This window comes from Zootoca vivipara, chromosome 17 (assembly GCF_963506605.1).
Source record: "Zootoca vivipara chromosome 17, rZooViv1.1, whole genome shotgun sequence".
NCBI lineage: Eukaryota > Metazoa > Chordata > Lepidosauria > Squamata > Lacertidae > Zootoca > Zootoca vivipara.
The window spans coordinates 16,271,654-16,293,264 of NC_083292.1; the positions used below are offsets into that span (position 1 = coordinate 16,271,654).

At 48.8% G+C, this 21,611-nt stretch overlaps 1 protein-coding gene across 4 annotated transcripts; it reads right to left on the minus strand.

Annotated features, from left to right (window-relative positions):
• Positions 1-335: 335 nt before the first annotated feature.
• On the minus strand, positions 336-20,192 carry CABP1 (calcium binding protein 1). Of its 4 annotated transcripts, XM_035098328.2 has the most exons (7): positions 19,660-20,192; positions 12,950-13,126; positions 9,405-9,435; positions 5,669-5,812; positions 4,602-4,711; positions 3,213-3,360; positions 336-922 (listed from the first exon to the last, which is right to left on the minus strand). In XM_035098328.2, the coding sequence occupies exons 1-7, from the start codon at positions 19,702-19,704 to the stop codon at positions 897-899; spliced, it is 681 nt and encodes a 226-aa protein (XP_034954219.1). In that variant the 5' UTR covers positions 19,705-20,192; the 3' UTR covers positions 336-896. The 4 variants fall into 4 exon arrangements, with proteins under 4 accessions (XP_034954219.1, XP_034954220.2, XP_060125432.1 ...); XM_035098329.2 differs by lacking the exon at positions 12,950-13,126 and having other exon boundaries at positions 19,660-20,189; XM_060269449.1 differs by lacking the exon at positions 19,660-20,192 and having other exon boundaries at positions 12,946-12,973.
• Between the last annotated feature and the right edge of the window lie 1,419 nt (positions 20,193-21,611).

Sequence of the window (21,611 nt, forward strand, 5' to 3'; positions counted from 1 at the left end):
CTGCCTTTTCCTCATCAGAGAAGCCCTGATAGATCTGGTCAGTGGTCCATGGAGTACAGCCTCCTGTTTTCGGAGTGCCCAGCCAGATGTCTTGCAAATGGAACCTGAGCAAAGCAGCACTCTTCCACCTGGGATTCCCAGGATTGGCATTTGGGGGCTTTTACTGCCTCTGACAATGGAGGTAGGACAGAGCCACCAAGGCTCTCCTCCTCCTCCTCCTTGCACCTGCTGTCTCAAGCAGTTGTCTAATGGTAGGGCCGGCTCCATCGCTGTTGCCATCCCCACTGCCTCAAGCCACCTCTCCTCCTCCCACAGAAGAGCCAGGCCTGCCAAAGTCTTGCTCTTGTTATTTATGTTTTGCATTTCAAAGGTATATTTGCTCTCATTAACATAACCGCAGGGAGACACAAGAACATTCCGGGGAGGCTATAAATAACTCAACACAGATGATTAACAACACAAGGAGGCATGAGGCCAATACACAATCAGTTCACCAAGGAAAAGAGTGCAATCTGTGGCAGGCACCAATCCCAGGTGGCTTTTTGCCATAAGCCACCAGTTTGAGAGAACCCCTTCCTTCTCTTTCACCTTTGCAGTGCTTGCCGGAAGAGTCAAAGCAGGGAAAGAGTCGTCACCTTCGCTTGCAAACGTGGCTGGTCCTGGAGCCCAGCATCACCCAGGAACATTTCCAGTTACTGGAGATCGTCTTTTTTCACAGTGTGGAAGGGTGAAGGAGCATCAGGGCCACTTTGGATCAGAGAGGCAGGTTGGCATCTTGCACTGTCTCGAGCGCAGCCAGTGCGTCAACCTTTGCATAGGAACATTGGGGCTGGGTGCTCCGTTCAGGTCCTCGTCTTCCCTCAGCTGCTGATTCGTTTTCAGCCCAAGAACCATACTCAGCGGGACATCATCCTGACAAACTCTGCAGGCGAGAAGGAAAGAGAAAAAGGAAAAAGAGGTCACATCCACATCCTACGTTTAAAACACATTTATGTAGCACTTCAACAGTCCTAGCTTTCCCCAATAATACTGGGAACTGTAGTGCATCCCTCACTAGGGCTGGGCGATATGTCATCCAAAACTGGTTTGAAGTCCATATTGTGATATCAGTTTCATAATTTTTGACCTGGCAATATATCGCAAATCATGATGTGCATGCATGCTATGCAAAAATCACACCGTGGGGGAAACTATGAAGCCAGCCAATGCTTCTCTCGATTCCTGCAGCCCCTGTTAACTCTGCCGGCTCAGTTCTCCCCTGTTTCCTGCAGCAGGCAGCAAATCACAAGAGCAGGCGCCAGCAAAAATCACAATGCAGGAAAAACCATGAAGCCTGCCAATGCCTCTACATACCTCCATCTTTATTTCAGACATCATAATATATTGATATATCACAATGTTTAGCTCAGGCATCCCCAAACTGCGGTCCTCCAGATGTTTTGGCCTACAACTCCCATGATCCCTAGCTAACAGGACCAGTGGTCAGGGATGGTGGGAATTGTAGTCCAAAACATCTGGAGGGCTGAAGTTTGGGGATGCCTGGTTTAGCTGGTGATAAATCAGTGCTGAAAACCAGATATCGCCCAGCCCTATCCTTCACAGTGCTACAATTTCCAGCACTCCTAACAAACTACAGTTCCCAGGATTCTCTGGGGGTGTCATTTGCTTTAAACTTATGGTACAGATGTGACAATAGAGAAGGAAGGTGCGTAAGGAAGGTGCCTTATACTGAGTCAGGACACTGGTCGATTGGGGCAAGTAAGGCACTGCTCTGCTAGTCTCAGTCTGCCGACCTCAGCCATTCTTCCAGCTGCCTGCCTTCTTGCAACTAAGCCAGGTGGTGGCCCTGTCTGTCAGCTTCCTCCTCCTCCTTAGTCTCAGTGTTGCCCCTTGTAGAACTCAGCAGGGGGACAAAACTAGAATTACTTAACTGTCATAGGCTCAGGTGCCACCTACTGTTGGCCCTACCAGCCCCAATGGGAACCAACCACCACTGCCTCCACCAGCCTCCACCAACCTGATACCCTCCATATATTTCAGGCTACAGCTCCCATCAGCCCCAGTCAGCACAGTGTGTGCTCTTACCAACCCCAGTATCAAATGGCCATACTAGGGTCTGATAGGAGTTGCAGTTCAAGACACCTGGAGGGCATCAGGTTGGAGAAGGCAGCTGTAACTAGATGATCCGAGGGCTGTGCAGGAATAGTGATAATGAATAATCAATCACCTGCTGCTTCAAGCATTGAATATTATTCAGGACATTTTTAAAAAAAATAAAATAAATCTTCCTTTGGTCTTCACCAGCTTCCAGATAGCAGCTTCTTAGAAATGTTGACATTATGAACTGACTCAGCTGAGATTGGTCACAGATGGATGAGAGCCAAAAAGCTAAAGGAGGTTCTGTGGGAGAACGGTTTGCCTGACCAGGGAGTGGATTTGGCCCTTTCTGTAGGGGATTGCATGCCCCCTTAAGGATCAGGTTTACACTGTACAGTATGTGTATTTTATTGTTAGATCGTGACTTCCTGTTGGAGGTCCAAATGTCCATGTCATGAAACACTTTTCACAAGTTTAGGAGATCCCCAATGGGCAGAGGTAGCCTGGCCACAAATACCCAGGATGTGGCCCTCCAAGCCTCTCTTTCTGGCCCTCAGGACTCTCCCTAAGGCCCTGCTCCACACCATTATTGAGTGCTTTTGCCTGCCTCCAATGTTTCCTGCAAGGACAATTCCTGACGGGACCCATTGTCGGGTGAGTGCCAGGGGCAGGTCAGTAATAACTCACAGAGTGTCAGTGAAGCTGACTCTTTATTCAAAGAAACAAATAGCTCAGGAGGCCAGGCTTAACAAGCACAGCAACTCTTCCTGGTAGATCTTGCCCCAATGAGGCAGTTGTGAGGATGAAGGCCCCTGCCTTCCCATAGATGCCTTAGCCTCCCCACCCCTGGGTCCTTCCCAAGCAATTTGAGACTCAGTCAACAGGTCTGTTTCTGCTCCACCCTCTTCATGCCTCTTCTGATCCTGGGAAACCAGGGGGAAAGGCAGCTGGTTGCAGTAGGAGGGCATTCCCTTGAGGGTTACCCAGCTGGTGCCTGCCACCACTCCTCTGCATCTAGCTAGTCCGTGACTCACATTGGGCATGTCCTTCATTGGAACCAGGCGCAGATCTGCTGCTTGTCCAGTGGGAAACCCCTCACTCACTCTCTCTCTCACCTTCAAAATCCACTCGTCCGTCTCCATTCAGGTCGACGTCCCTTATTATGTCTTCTATGTCCCGGTGACCCACTTGCTGCCCGAGCAGCTTCTTCATTGCTTCTCGTAGTTCATTGGTGCTGATCTCTCCATCACCGTTTGTGTCGAACTGCAAGAAGGCAACAGATGTCCGGGACCGTTAGGATGGAACTAGTCAGATTTCTCAGGATGCACCCCTCTCATCTCCACAGTTGCCAATGTCCTTTCTCACCTCTTGAGCCACTCTGGCAAGAACCTCACCTGACTGAAACCAGACTGGTATCCATAGCTGCCAAGTTATCCCTTATTTTAAGGGATTTTCCCTTATGCTGAATAGGCTTCCTCGCGAGAAAAGGGAAAACTTGGCAGCTATGCTGGCATCTCTGCTTTTTGCTTTAAGTTATTTATATCCTGCCTTTTGTGAAAAACACTTTAAAGGTGCATTGCAAAGGTAGGGGAGAACCTGTCCACCCCACCCTCCCCCAGCTCCCACCAAACTCTGCTAAATGTTCTGGATGGGGAGAACTGAAGTCTAGCAATATCTGGAGGAGGGCACAGAGGAAGATTAAGACTTACGTTTTGATTTATATTAGAATGCCCACATGCACTTCTGCTTTATTAGTTGTTTCAAGATGCTTCCCCATTACTGCACTTTTGCCATCTGGGATGCACCCTCAGTATAGCACAACAAATGTGGGACAAATGCTCCCCAAACATTTGTGGTAAGGAAAGCTACAGGCTTTCAGCAGGAAGTTATAGGACATGCACAGATTGAAAGCAAAGCTATACATGCATCCTGAAAATTTTGCAAAAGTATTGAGAGTGAGATCACACATAACTGCCCTGATGTCACCAGGAGCACAAATCATGAATGCGCGCGCACACACACACACACACACACACACACAGGAGTGTCTGGAGGGGTCCTTGGAGAAATTCATGGCTATCCATGGCCACAAGCCATGATGGCTACGTATGTTGGAGGCAGTGTGCTTCTGAATACCAATGGCTGGGAATTACAAGTGACTATGTAATACAAGAGTTCCTGCTGTACTCAGGTCCTGCTTCTGGACTTCCAGTCGGAGCATCTAGTTGGCCACTGTGATAACAGAATGCTGGACTAGATGAGCCCCCTTTGGCCTCATCCCACCTCAGGGATTTACCTTTATTCCCTGCCTGTGAGCTTCCACAAGGCATCTGATTGGCTAGTGTGGGGAGCAGGATGCCTGATCCATTTGCAAGGTAAAGAGATGGGTTGTGCATATAAGGAGCTAGATGATCTTTCAGGTATCCTGATCCCAAGCTGTATACCACCTTGAACTGGTAGATAGTTTGTAACACACCGAAGGGGCTGCACAATCTGGCTCTCACCTCCCTGAAGGCATCGCGTAGCTCCTTGACCCCAATCATGTCTGCCGTCTCTGCCAGAAGCTTTGGTCCCATCAGTTCCACAAAGTCATCGAAATCTACGTGGCCACCCTCTAGGAACACAGAGCGACGAGGGAGTACAGTAAGATACTGACAACCACTTTAAGCAGAATACAGACAAATTGCAATGGGTTCAAAGGAAGGGCAACGAAGATGGTCAGCTGTATGGAAAACAAGTCCTGTCAGGGCAAGGAGAAAGAGCCAGTTATGTTCACCCTGGAGAGGACTCGGGGGGGGGGGGAGACATGTTTTCAAATACTGCCAGAATCCACAGGAAGGGATCCCATTCCTGACCATGAAAAAAGGGAATGTTGCATCCACGGCCTGCATCCAGCTGAGTCCTACTTAGAGTAGGCCCATTGAAATGGATGGATGTGACTTAATTGGTTATGCTGTGCCTCCATGGCCAGAGGCAGTAATGCTTCTGAATACCAGTTGCTACAAATCATAGGATGGGAGAATGCTGTTATGCTCAGGACCTGTTTGTGGGTTTGATGTTTTTAATCAGGCATCCACAAACGCGGCCCTCCAGCTGTTTTGGGACTGCAACTCCCATCATCCCTAGCTAACAGGATCAGTGGTCAGGGACGATGGGAACTGTAGTCCCAAAACAGCTGGAGGGCCGAGTTTGGGGATGCCTGTTTTAAATTGTTAGAAGCTGCCAAGAGTGGCTGGGGCAACCTAGTCAGATGGGCAGCATATAAATAATAAATTGTTGTTGTTGTTACTAGCAGAACGTAGTTTGATACAACCCCAGGTCAACTTTCTACTGATTTCTTTGACACCCCTAGTTGGAATAATCCAGTCTGGAAGTTTGCCAGAGCGTAGAGTGCAGCAGCCAAGCATAAGCCTAGTCTAGAAGTGGGGTGGGGAGTTGTGCTTGTGCAGAAAGGCAGCCCAAAGGAAGATGAGGAAGACATTGCCCAGAAGACTGGAAAAACCTAACCAGGAGTGAGAGTGGCACTGTGGAGGGAGGAGGGATGCCCCCTTGGCAGGTGACTGGCACTCACGGTTCATGTTGATCTGCTGGGAGAGCTCGATGAGTTCCATTTCCGTTGGCATGTAGCCCATGGTGCGCATGCAGTTGCCCAGGTCTCGGCAGTTGATGTAGCCATCCCTGTCCTTATCAAACTCCTTGAAGGCTTCTCTCAGTTCTGTCGAGGTGAATCCAATCAGAGAACGTGGCTGTCAGTGGAGGTGGTGAGGCATGTTCCTTGCTACAAACATGGCCCGGAATGAACCCACTTTGGAAAAGAAGGGCCATAGGTCATCTGTGGCAGGGCAGCTGCTTGGCATGCAGAAAGGCCCAGGGTCAACCCCCAGTGGCATCTCTAGTCGGGGCTAGGAATTTCTCCTTGCTCTGAAACCCTGGAGTCAGTGTTGATAGTGTTCTCAATGTTTTCAATTAAGGGGTGGTTTAAATAGGATGCTACCTTGTACTGAATCAGACCTTTGGTCCATCTAGTTCAGTACAGTGGTACCTCGGGTTACAAACGCTTTGGGTCACGAACTCTGCTAACCCAGAAGTAGTTGCTCTGGGTTGCGAACTTTGCCCCAGGATGAGACCGGAAATCATGCGCCAGCAGGAGGCCCCATTAGCGAAAGTGAGCCTCAGGTTAAGAATGGTTTTGGGTTAAGAACGGACCTCCGAAACGAATTAAGTTCGTAACCTGAGGTACCACTGTATCATCTACACTGATTGGCAGCAGCTCTCAAGGGTTTCAAGAGTGGAATCTCCCCCAGCCTGACCTAGAAGTGCCAGGGATTTAACCTGTGACCTTCTGTGCACACCAAGCAGATGCTCTACCACTGAGCTATTTTCCTTACCACTGGGGTTGACTGTGCCTCAAATTAATGAGTAGGAGGGACATACCCTGTGGATTTTCTGCCACAGGCCCTGGTCCTGCATCATGTTGTCTAGGTCCTCCTGCTATTGAGGCTAAGGTATGTGAGGTCCACAAAATGGACCGTGCCATATGAGCTGACATGTTGCTGGCATGGAGACAAAAAGGAGTGTGTGAAAGGCATGTGGCAACAGAATATTTTAGCATCGCCTTCCCCAGCCGGGTGCCTTCCAGGTGTTTTGCACTCCAGCTCTCATCAGCCCCAACCCAGTGCTACCATGTGTCTGATCCACGGGGACGCCCACCATCATGGAGAGGTGATGGCCCAAGCAAAGGGGAGGCCAGGAGTTCCAAGCAGACAGGAAGGTGAGGCACCAAGATCAGCACCTTGGAAAGGGACATACAGTAGAGGTGAGTTTCAGGAACATGGTCAGTAATCCTACAGCTGAGGCACAACACACAAGTTGCTTCAGCAGTGTTCTGGAGCAACTAGGATATCTTTATAGCCTATGCTAGGTATTCATTGGCCAGAAGCCTTACTCCCTGAATGCTGCATCTGGCCAGTAAAGGGCTACTACTTTCCTCTTCTAGGTCCTGGAGTTTCAAACTATGGGATATCTTCTCAGGGCTCTCCTGATGCTAGAGGAGACTTTAGACCAGGCTTCCTCAAACTCGGCCCTCCAGATGTTTTGAGACTACAATTCCCATCATCCCTGACCACTGGTCGTGCTAGCTAGGGATCATGGGAGTTGTAGGCCAAAAACATCTGGAGGGCTGAGTTTGAGGAAGCCTGCTTTAGACCAATCCTTGGCCCCTCCTGCTCTCTTCTTATGGTTCTTTAAACTGGAAGTAAACTGGACAGCCCTTGAAACAGAAAGAATGCCTTCAAATACCAAGGCTGTGCTTTTCATAGTACAGGAGTGGGGAACTTCAAGCCCAGGAGCTAAATATGGCCCTCTAAACCAGGGGTCAGCAACCTTTTTCAGCCGTGAGCCAGTCCACCATCTCTCAGACCATGTGGTGGGCCGGACTATATGGAGGGGGGGGGGGTAATGAACGAATTCCTATGCCCCACAAATAACCCAGAGTTGCATTTTAAATAAAAGCACACATTCTACTCATGTAAAAACATGCTGATTCCCGGACCATCCACGGGCTGGACTGAGAAGGCGATTGGGCCGCATCCGGCCCACGGGCCTTAGGTTGCCTACCCCTGCTCTAAACCTTTCTATCCAGCTCCTGGGACTCTCTCCCTGAACCACACACCCCCACCAGCCACACCTCTCAATGACTCCAGTTCACAGTTTTCACCTGGCTGGAATGCACTTCATGGCCTGCTGCCCCAACTAAGGAAGTCACACATCTGATAGTTGTTTCTTTGTTGACAGGTGAAGCACTTACAGCAGCTCCCCCAGTGCTCCAGATATACACATGCACCCATATTTTTAGCCTCTGGGCAGCTGTCCACAGGTCTGGACCCTGCGAAGCAGTTGCAGAAATAGTGGGTCCACTCCTCCTTTGGCCTCCTATGCCCTCCTCTGATGGGTTGCGTGCCCACAAACTGAGACTTCTCCTATATGGAAGTTGTTGCTGCTCTTCCCTCTTCAAGCCCCTCTTGGTTCTAGGTGGGGAGTTGACCGGCTGTTCCCTTGTCTGAATAGTTTCCTCTTCCTCCACCACATCCTGCATGCCTTCCTCTGTCTCAGACTACCCTGACTCTTCTTCCTCCCATGCGCCTGGCTCCTGCCTTGTGGGTGGCATCAGACCCCATTAATTTCTGGTCCCCTCTCCTGAGTTGCACTCCTACCCCCCAGCCTTTGCCACACACTCTTTGGACCCCTGCCAGTCTCTGACAATGCGCCCTGGAACTCTTGCTAGTCTAGATGGAGGAGAGGTGTTTTGTTTCTTCCCCATAAGGAAATGTGAGCTTTAATCTGAATAAGGTTCCCCACCTCTGGTGCAGTAGGACACATGGCTACCCTAGTTTAAATAAAAGCATGCACCTCCAGATGGATAGTGAGACAATGCAACTTCTTACACTTCCTCAATTTCAAGGAGGATAGGACTATCAGTGGCTACTAGCCAGGATAGCTATGCTCTGCATCCACAGTCAGAGGCAGTAATGATTCCAAATACAGTCGTACCTTGGAAGTCGAACGGAATCTGTTCCGGAAGTCCGTTTGACTTGCAAAACATTTGGAAACCAAAGCACGGCTTCTGATTGGCTGCAGGAAGCTCCTGCAGCCAATCAGAAGCCATGGAAACCCCGTTGGGCATTTGGCTTCCCAAAGGACATTCGAAAACCAGAACACTCACTTCCGGGTTTCAATCGTTTGGGAGCCAATTTGTTTGGGAGCCAAGGCGTTCAGGATCCAAGGTACGACTGTACCAGTTTCTAGGAATCACAGGAGAGGAGAGGGCTCTCGTGCTCAGGTCCTGCTTGAGAACAGGATGCCGGACTAGACGGGCCATTGACCTGATATAACAGGCTCTTCTTATGTTCTTAAATATAATTTTTGAATTATCATTCAGGTTGGTACAAAACCAGGAAGTGAGGGTGGCTGGCATCTCGTTGTTGGAAACCCCAGAAGGCCAGCAGTGCTGTTTTAGCAAAAGCAGCACATGAGCATCAGAGCTGGCCTGCAGCCGAATCAGGCTAAAGCTGTGATCACTGCAGGGGGTTGGAGGCACACGTAGTCCAACCTCTCACAGGGACAACTAGATGCCACTTGCAGCTGCCCTGCTCCCACTCTTGTACCCTTGTAGCTGGCATTCAGCTGGCCTGCTGCCTCTCATCTGGAGGTATCATATAGCCAGCATGCCTAGTTGTCACAGTCTTAATCCACTATGAATTTATCTACTCCATTTTTATAGGTATAGAGAAGGCAAACAAGAACCTTACCATCTATTTCTTCTGGCCGTAGCTCTCTGTCCTGCAAGGGAACAACATCAGGGATTAAAGCCAGCTCCTTAGAAGAAATCAGGGTTAAGGCAGGAGCCTCTGAGCATATGTAGAGGTCAATGTCCCCCCATTGGTCCATCAAAGCCAGAGTATTGTCTCCTGCAGACTTCACCAACTTGGTGCCCTCCAGAGGCTTTGGATTCCTCCTGGCTACAGCCATATTTTCTCCTCCAGCATAGCCATGCTGGCAGGGACTGATGGGAATGATAGTCCAAAATATTTGGAAGGCATCAGGTTGGCCAAGTTGGTCTACTCTGACCATCAGCAAGGTCCCAGGCAGGCCAAGTTGGTCTACTCTATCCCAGGTTGGCCAAGTTGGTCTACTCTGACCAGCAGCAAGGTCCCAGTGCATAGGGTTCTTTTCCGGCCTTGGTTCCAGAGAGAGCATGTTCAGTGGAGATGTTGCCAGGAGTTGACCCTGGGACCTTCTGCATGCAAAGCAGGTGCTCTGCCAGTGGCCTACTGTCTCTCCCCCAAGGCAAAAAGGGCACATGGAAGAATTAAAACCCCATGACATTATCCTTCCCAGCAAGTGAACCTGAGAAAGAGCTGCCTATTTGAAGCTTATCCCACTAGCCATGTCCTTCCATATCTCAGATTTACACCAGCTCATTAGAGATGCTCATGCCAGAGAGCCAAGATTGCCTTGTTTCCAGGAACAGAAAGTGGAAGGCAGAATTAGGCTGGTGGCCATGATGAGCTCTCCCTGGAGGAGCTGGGAGCTGCTGTCACCTCCCTCCCAGCGGCCGGCTAAACTGGTGGAAACATCTCATGCCAGTTGAGCCCCTCCCATGTTGCCCTGAGAACCCTGGCTCCTAGGAAAAAGCTGGGGCTCTGGAAGCTGTAGGCACCGTCTCAGGAAACATAGGCAGCTGCCTTCTAAGTCAGACCATTGGGGCCATCTAGTTATCTACCCTGACTGGCAGTAATGGCTCTCCAGGGTTTCAGACTCAGAGGTCTCCCCCAGGCCTACCTGGAGATGCTGCTGGGGATTGGACCTGGGACCATCTGCATGCAAAACAGATGCTCTACCACTAAGCTATGGCCCCATCCATTCCTCAGATGCCTAGGGCAGAAAGGCAGCTCCTGAGAGAGACTGGAGCATCTGCAGACAAAGGTAACATGAGACAATGATTCAGCCTAGGCAGGAAGTACTTGCAAACACCCAACATTTTGTTTTCAAGGGTGGATGGGATGGGTGGAGAAAGCTGCAGCAAGAGAAAGGAAAGCCCAGGCTGGAAATGCACTGCTGGCTGCCCAGGAAGAAGGGGCAACATCTCCAGATCTCCCAGGCAATTGAGGGCAGAGGAAAGTGGGCAGACCACTTCCAGTTCTCAGCCTCTACCTCCTTGCCCCCATCAAGCTACTCTAGGCCCACAGCAGGTTCCCACAAAAGGGTGTCCTCCATTTCCTGGGTCTCAAGCCCACAAAGCTAGTTCCCCACCGACTCCTGTGCTTGTGAAAGAACAACAGGTGCTCAGAGTCTTCTTCCAGTGGGGCAAACCTACTGAGTTGCAGAGGAGTGGGCCAGAGATAGGGCTGGGGAAATCATTCCATTTCTCTCGGTTGTTCATCTCTCCATTCCGAAGTTCAGTTCTCTGCATTTCCACATCAGTTTGTGATTGTTATTTAAGAAAACAAAAGTCCTAATGAAAATTCATCAGCAATTTAATGTAAATTTCTCCTAATCAACTCATTATTGTATGCAGTTTTGCCTAATGTAGCACATTTTTGCAGTTCAGTATTCTCCTTACAGGGGACCCAGGTGGCGCTGTGGTTAAACCACTGAGCCTAGGGCTTGCTGATCAGAAGGTCGGCGGTTCGAATCCCTGTGATGGGGTGAGCTCCCGTTGCTCGGTCCCAGCTCCTGCCAACCTAGCAGTTCGAAAGCATGTCAAAATGCAAGTAGATAAATAGGAACCGCTACAGCGGGAAGGTAAACTGCGTTTCCATGTGCTGCTCTGGTTTGCCAGAAGCAGCTTTGTCATGCTGGCCACATGACCTGGAAGCTATACGCCGGCTCCCTCGGCCAATAATGCGAGATGAGCGCGCAACCCCAGAGTCGGTCACGACTGGACCTAATGGTCAGGGGTCCCTTTACCTTTTATTCTCCTTACATAATGCATTTTTTAATGTTACAATATGTGCATTTTTCTGGACTCGCTTAAGCATTTTTCACGTGTTGCTTAGCTGGAGAACTGCATTGCAAAAGTAAGAGAGACATGGATTTTTCAAAGGACAGCCGTGTTTTGGTTTGTATGTTGTTTGGGAATATGCAAATTAGGTAGGATTCCCTCTTCAAGAAGAAATTAATCACATTCCTGCTTGCTCCCTAGCCAAAGCAAAGATTCCTCTCTCCTTGTTTGAGGAGGATCTCTTGAGCTGAACATCTCCCTCACCAAGCCAGCAATTTCAAAGTGTGCCATTATCCCATTTCTCCTGCTGCTTTTATTTAGACTGATGGGGTGGGGGGTGGGGCGCAGTAAAACCTTAATAGTGGCAGTTTGCCTGGTTCTCTCTCTCTAAGGACTCCTCTCCCCATGACACAGGAAGGGCCAAAGTAAGGGTTATTCTCATTGACAGACCTGGAGTAATAGATGCCCAGCTTTACCCCATAAAACAGGGTTGGGGACCCTTTTTCAGCCTGAGGGCCACATTCCCTACTGGAAAAGCTTCAGAGGGCCACATGCTAGTGGTGGGCAGGGCCAGAGACAACACTGGGTAGCGAAACACCTTGTAAATGCTACCTTTGTACAGTCAGCCAGTTTTTACACTCACAACCCTCCTTCCAGGGAAGCAAGAGCCATGAGCAGAGATCAATGACACATTCTAGCCAGCCAAAAACACTTTGGAGATGGGCAATGAGGGGTGTTGCCTGCAGAGAGTTCTGAGAAACAGCTAGAGATGCGGGGGGGGGGGGCACATTTGACCCCTGGGCCTGAGGTTCCTCACCACTGCTGTGTCTCAGGAATCATAGATCTGTAGAGTTGGAAGGGACCCCCCCAGGGTCATCTAGTTCAACCCCCTGCAACGCAGGTATCTCAGCTAAAGCACGCATGGCAGATTGACAGATGTAATGATTCAAAGTTGGCCCTGATGATATGGCAAAGTGAAGTGACAGGTTTTGGATGCTAACTTAGCCGGCCCTACCATTAGGACTGGCCCTACCACGAGCCAAAATGAGGCAGTCGCCTCGAACAGCTGATTTTGGGTGTCGTGAAAGGGCTGCATGTTTGCTTTATTAGCACTGTTACCCACAGGAATGAGAGGAAAAGTGATTATTGGATGTAGTGCTGACCATTCCTCCCCTTATTCCCCACACCCCAACCATTCTGGGCTGGGAAGGAGGTGATGTGGATCTCTTGAGACCCAGGTGGCGACATGCTTTTTTTCTTTCAATCCACAGGAGGGCGAGGGCTCATGATTCCACACACCCTGTGGGCTCTGCAGTGTTTGCCTTGCCCGCCCGGGTGCAACTTACGTACTGGCTGCCTGTTCTCTGCGAATCCCTTCCTGAGGAAGATGCACGCCGGCCCCAGGAGGTTGTGCATCACAGCGCAGTTCTGGGCCAGCACCATGAGCGGGCCTTGGTGCTCCCCGGCTGTTGACCCCTCCTCGCTCGTCTGGACAGCTGTATAGCATTTCTTGTCCTCATGGTGGATCTTCTCCGCCAAACCAGCAGCAAGCAAATGATACAATAGAGGAAGTTACCTCCCGGTTCCTCCCAGGTCTGCTCCAATGCTTTCAGTGAGCAGAGAGGCCAGCCTAGCCCTTGGCTAACCTTTTGCCCATCGAGGTGTTTGGGACCACAACTCCCATCAGCCCCAGCCAGCATGGCCATGCTGCGGCTGATGGGAGTTGTGATCCAAAACGCCTTGGAGGGCACATGGTAGGCAAAGGCTAGTCCAGACTTAAGGGGAAGACAGACGTAACCATCTGAACAGAGGCTCTTTTCCTGCCACAGGAACCTGGCGTCACCATTTGCAGCGCAAGCAGAAACTGTGGACTGACTCTTTGAGCTTCCCTTCTGCCTTTAAGGAATATTGAAATGTTTTAAGTGTCACATTTCCCCTCCCCCTTCACCACACCACCTCCGCCCACCCCTAAATAACACTCTAAAACTATTGAAAACTGTAAAGCTGTTGAAAATGTACCACAGGGATTTGTGGAAGGGGAAATATGCTGGCGACGTTCGGATACTAGCCAGTAGGTGCTCAGCACCTACCTCTGTCTCCTCCCCTGCAAGGACTTGCTGAGAAGTTGCAGAACCTCTCTCCCCTCCCCGGAGAGGTATATGTGTGTACAGGACAGCAAAGATGTGTATAAACCATTTCCACCTTGCTTAGTAAGTTACGTCTGTCTCCCCCACCCCCTACCCCTCATCTTTCAATACATACCGGTACCACTTCAAATATACACACCCCTTCTGTTTGTTACAGCTCTGAGCAGCCAGGGACTAGAATTCACTTCTAGCGGGCAACAAAGGTCCCCCACTCCGCTTTTGAAATGACATCAAAAGCCCTCTGTGCACTGCAGACGTCCCTCCAGCAACAGACTAGAAAGAGGGCAGAGAAGAAGAAAGGGTTTCTCTGATCTCGTCTGCTGCCTGGACCAAAACAATTGGAGGTGAAATCATGCCTAGGCTGCAAGGCACAGGCGTAGCTCTTTGTGAGTTCAAGAGTAGGCTGATGAGAGAAGCGTCTCTTGGGGCTCCTGCTGAACATAAATTGGGCGGCCCATACATCCTGGCAAGACACTTGGAGCAGCTGCATATTAGTAACCACAGCACTTCCCATTTGTACCAATATAAGTTTGCGTACAATACACAGGGCAGCCTGGTATTCCCTTGGTGACACCGCCGGAATGACAGAACTGCATACAGAGCTCAGTTCCCTGAGAAAGTCAGTGGGCATTTTTTTTAAAGGGGAAAGATTCCCAAAGTTGCTAGTCTCTATGAAGCCTGAGAATGACCAGGATGCTGGAGAGGCCTCAGCCCCAAATTTGGCATTGCAGGGGCAGGTGCCACCCACCTGCGTCTCTCCAATTGTGTCTACCCTTGGTGACACCTAGGAAAAGATATTGTGTGGAACACCAGCATCGCAGCTGGATTTCCCTGCTCCATTTCACCAGCAGTCTGTATGCAGGAGACATAAGGACAGACTTAAGCGATCTGTTCAGAAGAGCCAATGAATGAATTGGTGTTCTAGTGGGGCCATAATCCCACCTCTGTCTCCATGCATTCAATATACACTATTTGGTCATTTGATCAGGAGTTAGGTCTGGTCATATAGGGCTCTGTGATCATATGGGAACAGGCACAAAATGGGCAATGGCCACAGAATTAAGTGTCCTGCAACTCAGGTTTTTTATTTTAAAAAGTAAGTTTCTAGTCCTTATAGTTAACTACATGTTATTTGTGCATTTCAGGTTGTTCTATCCTTGTTTTTAATGTTCATTTTTTAAAGATGCTTTGGGTTTCATTTTTGAAAATAGTGAAGAAATAATAATAATAATAATAATAATAACAACAACAACAAAATAAAAAAATCCTTCCAGTAGCACCTTAGAGACCAACTAAGTTTGTCATAGGTATGAGCTTTCGTGTCTGAAGAAGTGTGCATGCACACGAAAGCTCATACCTATGACAAACTTAGTTGGTCTCTAAGGTGCTACTGGAAGGATTTTTTTATTTTGTTTTGACTGCGTCAGACCAACACGGCTACCTACCTGTAAATAATAATAATGTAAAGGAAGAAAGCAGAAGGGCAGTGCCTGTTGAAATCCCAGAAGTGACTGTGCATTTATGTGATCAGGACTTCAAAGAGCAGGGCTTCAATGCCAAGCGTATTTCTTTTTAGCAAAATATCAAGTATTACTGAATCAGTGGCAAAGGGCACAGCGGGCCTTTGGTCATTCACTCAAACTTAATGCAGGCCTGTTCGGCTCCCTCACCATCAGAAATTCTGCTCAGCCTCCACCACCCTCCTCTGTTCCACATTACGTGGGGTGCTGTCTTGTTTTGCTTTCACAAGAGGCACCTCCCAGCAGCATTCTGGGGGCCCAGAGTGGAATCTGGTCTTGAGAGTTCCTGGCCCCACTGGAGAAGCAACGGCTGCCTTATATAGCAATGTATCGGCCTGGGCTCTGGCAGAAACGTTTCATCCTGACATTCTCATGCAGCTATAAAAAGCTAGCCGTCTTCTCTTCACAGGGACCTTTGGACATAGCTGCCAAGTTATCCCTTTTTTTCAGGGATTTTCTCTTATGCTGAATAGGCTTCCTCGCGAGAAAAGGGAAAACTTGGCAGTTATGCCTTTGGATCGTACGCAGTAAACATTAACAACCCCATCGTTGTTTTCATGGGAGACAGAGAACGAGAGCTTGCTTCTTCATGGTGCTGCTGGCAGCTTTGGGCAATCTCCTTCCGAAAATTAAAAATAAAAGGCAGTGCTGCAAAGCATTGCAGCCTCCTTTTGGCAGGGCTGAGAACACGGACACAGATGCTCACAGATTTGCATGCACGGCTGTGTTTAGAGGCCACGTGTGTTTGTTGCACAACACACACATCCGGCTTGATGGGAGCTGGCATTTTTCTTTTTTTAACAAAAACACACAGCCCTGAGTCAATCTGCCAAGGTATGATGCTATTGGCATCACAGCGCAAGAATAGCATCAAGGCCAGAATCCACAACAACAACAACACATATGTGACAGAAAGCAAAGTACACAGCTCAGAACAGAAGTGTCCTCATGAAGACCACACAACAGAAGAGATGTCCCTCTGTTTGCTACATGGGACAGAGAACAAAGTTTTCCAGAGAGGGAAGCATGGTTGGCATTGTGCTCCATGCCGAACAGACAGGTGTGTGTGTGTGTGTGTGTGTGTGTGTGTGTGTGTGTGTGTGTTGTCTCTGGTGAAACCCAAAACAGGCTCATCATTTCATCATAGGCATTGGTGGGATAACTTGAGTGTCAGAGTTGGCCCTTCCATTAGGCAGAGGGCCGGCCCTACCACACACTAAGAGAGAGCACTTCCTCCTTTCATTGGCTTAAAACTTCTGGAAAGAGAATTTCATCGGCCCTGACCTTAGAACTCCTGTGTCAGGCATTCGGAAAACTATTAGTAAGATGTATCTGGCCAGTAGGATGTCAGCAGCTTACGTCTGACCTGCCCCACAAACAATTAATGGGTTAAATACATTTGGATAGTACCAGGGGTGCCTCTTGGAGATACTAAAGGAAGCACAAGACAGCACACGGCATGTCAAAACAAAGGCTCTGTTCATTGGAACATGGGATAGTTTGCTTCTTTTTTGTTATCTAGGAAGACATGCCTGAACCAAAAACACTTCAACCATTAGTAAAAATTGGCTCCATCAATCGGTCAGTCAACTAAAACTTTACTTTGATTAATCTATCAATTAAGCCTTGTGAGTCTGTTCAATATCCATTTGCTAGGACTCTCAGCAAGCAAATTTAGGAAGCATTTTGTCCAGATTATTTTGAAGTTTGCAATGGTGGAGAATCACCTCCATTGCCAGCTCAACAGCCACCCATGTTACCGCTACACTGCTGCTGCTGCTGCTGCTGCTGCTGCTGCTGCTGCTGCTGCTGCTGCTGCTGCTGTGTCCACAAACTATTCTGAGCACTTCAACATAAAGCAGTCCACTGGCTGAATGCCAACACTCGCACATACCACCTGGGAGAGGGAGGGATCTGAAATACTGACATTTACATACCAGGAGCACATATGTGGGGGAAGCTTATACACATGCCAGGACAGACATGTGTTCATCGAGGAGAAGGCCACCCCACAGAGATAGGTGTGGGGCATAGATGTAAGCATCTGTCCATATGTGTGGCTACGTCACTGTGCATAACTGGATTGATGTGCGCACAGATACACGCAGAGGAGCATAGACGTTCATCCCAAGCACCATCTGCACAATCCCACAAACTCACATCCTTGTGAACCTGCACAAATATCTGCATCTGCTTACAGGGTGGGCTCACTTCCGTTATTCCTTCTGTTTTAATAACCCCTTGCTCCACTTGTCATTAAGAACACAGGAAGCTACTTTATACAGAGATCAGTATTGTCCTCACTGGGTGGCAGTAATGAATCTCTAGGGTTACAGGCAGGGAACCTTTCCTGGCCCTACCCAGAGATGCTGCCAGGAATTGAACCTGGGACTTTCTGCATGCAAAGAGGGTGCTCTGCCATAGAGCTACGGCCCTTCCCTGTATCACCAGCATCCTTTTAACAGATGGGTGCTGTTCACGCGGGTGGCGCTGTGGTACTCCGGCGGGAAGGTAAATGGCATTTCCGTGCGCTGCTCTGGTTCGCCAGAACCGGCTTTGTGATGCTGGCCGCATGACCCAGAAGCTGTCTGTGGACAAACGCATGCACTGCCACTGATGCCACAATAAGTTGGATGTGCCTGGTTGTGTTATTGGGCAAAAGTGTGCCCACCTTCCAGGTTGAACTCCATTCACAGTTCAGTTGCGGGGTGTGTGTGTTAATTATTTCCATGAATATACCTTTTTTTTGCCAAAGCATAGAAATGGAAGGGGAAGCGGGGAATCAGTAAATGCTATGTGGGTGCTCTGCTGTATTGCTAGTTTTGTTTGTAAAGCGTATCTGTTGCATTCTCTGCCAGAAGTTACTTGAAGTGATTACAGCAGAAAATCACAGGAAGATTCAATAAGAATGTATGGGGGGGGGGAGAGAGAGAACCTTGAAACACAACTGATCACACAGCTAAAATCCAAACACTTCGCTATGTAGATGAAAACACGCACTGAAACCCTCAGCTGAGTTATAAACACAGAACTTAACAGCAGCATCAACAGCCAGTTAATATCAACTACTAAAAAGCATCAACAATGTGCTTAAATTAACATTATGGCTTTCCCCCAACAAATAATTCCAAATGGTACGAACTATCCCAGAAAAGGCCCAGCAACTTACCCCCATGGATGGGGGAGACAGGACAATGTCTCATTGAAAAGGGGGTGTGAAGCAGCACATAGGAAAACGTGCACCCTAAACGATGCAAGATCCAGTCCATTTCATGCTTTAAAGGTCATTGTTGTTTACCATGGAAGTGATTCTTCAAGGGTAAATGAGGACTGGCACATAACTGCTGGGAGGGCTGACCTACATTAATGCAGAAGGTGGGGCTGAAGAAACAGGGGCTGGACCTACCCCCCAACAGAAAACCGGGGAAGAACAGAGGGGGATTTGGGAAGGAAAAGTCACATCTTCCCCTGTCCCAGAGTGCAGTAACTGCCAGCAAAACCCTTAAATACGGTATTTGTTTCAACAGGGATGACAGATCACAGACCCTCATGAAAGCGCAGGGGACAACCTAACCAGGATATGTGCTTGTGGCTCAAACAGCCTGATTGCGAGAACACAAAATGCACCACAAACTAGGCACCCTTTAGTTGTGTCCCTAATGGAGAATATTTGCACTCTGCACATCTATCCACAAAACTATGAGTGCACCTACACCCGTAGGAAGATGCTTCAGATGGTAGCTTTGTACAAAACATGTGTGCTAGTATGTTTAGGTACAGAAACATGAACACACTTGTAATCAACCAACAAGGGGCGCAACCAGTGCTTTCTTTCTTTTAAAAATGTTTAGGGGTACTCTCATTTTCCTACTAATATTGAAATACCGTCCCTCAATGAAGCCAAACTTAGATTCACAAAATGTTTAGGGGTATGCATCCCCCTGCGTCCCCCCAGAAAAAAAGCACTGGGCACAACAATCCTGAGAGGGTCTCCTGCACACTCCTCAAGGCACTTAATGGCACCTATACCAAGAGGAGCATCTCCTGATCATTTAGATGCAGCTTGTGCTGGAGTGCTTCCTAGTGCCTCATGCCCCATGTTTTGCAAATATGTGCCCACAACTGCACATACCTCTGTGTCAACACACAATTGCACATGGACGGGATCATGCTTTCATGCACACAAACACCCACAAGTGACTGTTCTCAGCCTCTGCGCCGCCCGACCAATGACCAACTTTAGGCGGGGAGTTTGGGAGACACACCTCCACCTGCTTCCCACCAACCCTCCCTACCTGTTTAAGCGACACCAAGTGTCCCAAAGATGCTGGGATGGCGACCCAAGCAGCGCACATCTAAACAGTGGGAGCGGGGGGGGGGGATGGGGACGTACCTTTTTTGAGAGGTTTCTCAGTGGAGACTTCACACAGTTGCCCATAATATGCTGAAGCTGCCTTTCCGGGAGACAGGCTTAGAAAAGGAAGCGGGCAATTGGTTCCATGAAAGGCAGTCCTTAGGAGCAAAGGGAGAGAGGCGGCAGCAGTCAAATCTAGAGCTCCACTGGGCACAAGTGGCAGGGTGCCTCTATTCCGAGAGCTCTCCCTCTTCTTCTTCTTCCCTTCCTTTACTCATTCATTTGCTTCCTTCTTTCCTTCCTTCCTTCCTTCCTTCCTTCCTTCCTTCCTTCCTTCCTTCCTTCCTTCCTTCCCTCCCTCTCTTTCTTTCTTTCTTTCTTTCTTTCTTTCTTTCTTTCTTTCTTTCTTTCTTTCTTTCTTTCTTTCTTTCTGCTTGTTAACTTTCTGCTCACTTCTTTGAAGAGATGAAGCAGGAAGGGAAGGGAAAGGAGGGGAGCAGCAGCAGAAAGGGAAGGAGGGAGGAACAGAAAGAAAGAGGAAGAGAAGGAGGGAGGGGGTGGATGGATATAATCTACATCAGATTAAAGTTTTGATCCCTCCCACCACTCAGGATAGGAGGAGGAGGAGGAGGAGGAGGAGGAGGAGGAGGAGGAGGAGGAGGAGGAGGAATCTGGTTTGACTCATTGGAGGGAGGATGAAGAGCAAAAAAGCCCCCACAAGAAGTCAGTTTCTACCTTTGCCCTCAGTGCTCAGAGACTGCCACAGTGCTCCATTCTATCCCCTCAAACACTGAGCATTTCGATGCCCAGAGAAGACAGCTGGGAGGAGCGCAATCCACTTAGAGGCGCTAAGAAGGGCCGGAGCAAATTGAGTGCAAGAAAACAGATGAACAGAACACATCCACCACCAGTGCAGGGCTTCTTGAGAGGTTTGGCAAGACTCTCGCCTTGAGCAGGGCCTGCATCACACAGATACGGACAGGTGTGGAATGACCCTATCCCTCCAACATTTGGGGGATTCATTCCCCACCCCACCCCACCCCACCTCTCTCTCTCTCTCTCTCTCTCTCTCACACACACACACACACACACACACACACACACTGTAAGGGGGACGGACAAAACCAACATTTCACACACTAGGCTTTGAACAGTTCCACCAGCAGGTTAATCAACTTAATTTTTTTGTTGATTAATTGGTAGTGGCTGAGGGTGATGTAAGCTAAGGGTTTGCATTTGGGGGCTCTTTGGGTTTTGGTGAAAGGGAATAGAATATGCCAGTATGAAGGATGCCCTTCCCCTCTAGTAATACACGGCAGCTTTTGCTTAAACAACATCAACATTTATCTCACAAATCCTCTAGTATTTGAAAACAGAGCCTATATGGGTGTTTAAGGAATGTGCAAATTGATGTGAATTTAATCAGTTCATGAATCTGCTGAAAAGCAGAGGATTACTCAACAAAATTAGACTTTCTATCTTTGGGGACTCTTTCTGTATCACAGAAACCTACAAAGCTGCCTTATACCAAGTAAGAACACTGGGGTCCATTTTCTCTACACTGACTGGCAGCAGCTCTCCAGAGTTTCAAACAGGTGTCCTTCCCAGTCCTATCTGGAGACACCAGGGGCTGAACCAGGGACCTTCTGCATGCAGAACAGATGCTCTAGCACTGAGTTATGGCTCTTCCCCTTGCTTTCTCCCAGCTTTGTACTTGAAATCGAGAGCCATCTGGAATTGACTCTGGAACCCTCTTCACTCAAAGCCTTGCATACACCATGAAGCCAGAACTAAGTGGCTGAATATTTATATATGAGGCTGCCAAAAAAAAGTTTGAGTCCAGTATTGCTTACCAAGTTCCTAGAGCCTGAGAACCTTGTATACGAACACGAGAAGAGCCTGCCAGATCAGGCTAGTGGGCCATCTAATCCAGCATCCTGTTCTCACAGTGGCCAACTAGACGCCTCAATGGGAAGCCTATAAGCAGGACC

Coding starts and splice junctions, on each gene's coding strand:
- CABP1 (XM_060269447.1), bottom strand. CDS start 9,726: ATGGTCAGAGTAGACCAACTTGGCCAACCTGATGCCTTCCAAATATTT. Junction 5,813..9,404: donor ACGGCCAGAAGAAATAGATG/GTAAGGTTCTTG, acceptor TCACCTCGACAG/AACTGAGAGAAGCCTTCAAG. Junction 4,712..5,668: donor CCAGCAGATCAACATGAACC/GTGAGTGCCAGT, acceptor CTGTGTTCCTAG/AGGGTGGCCACGTAGATTTC.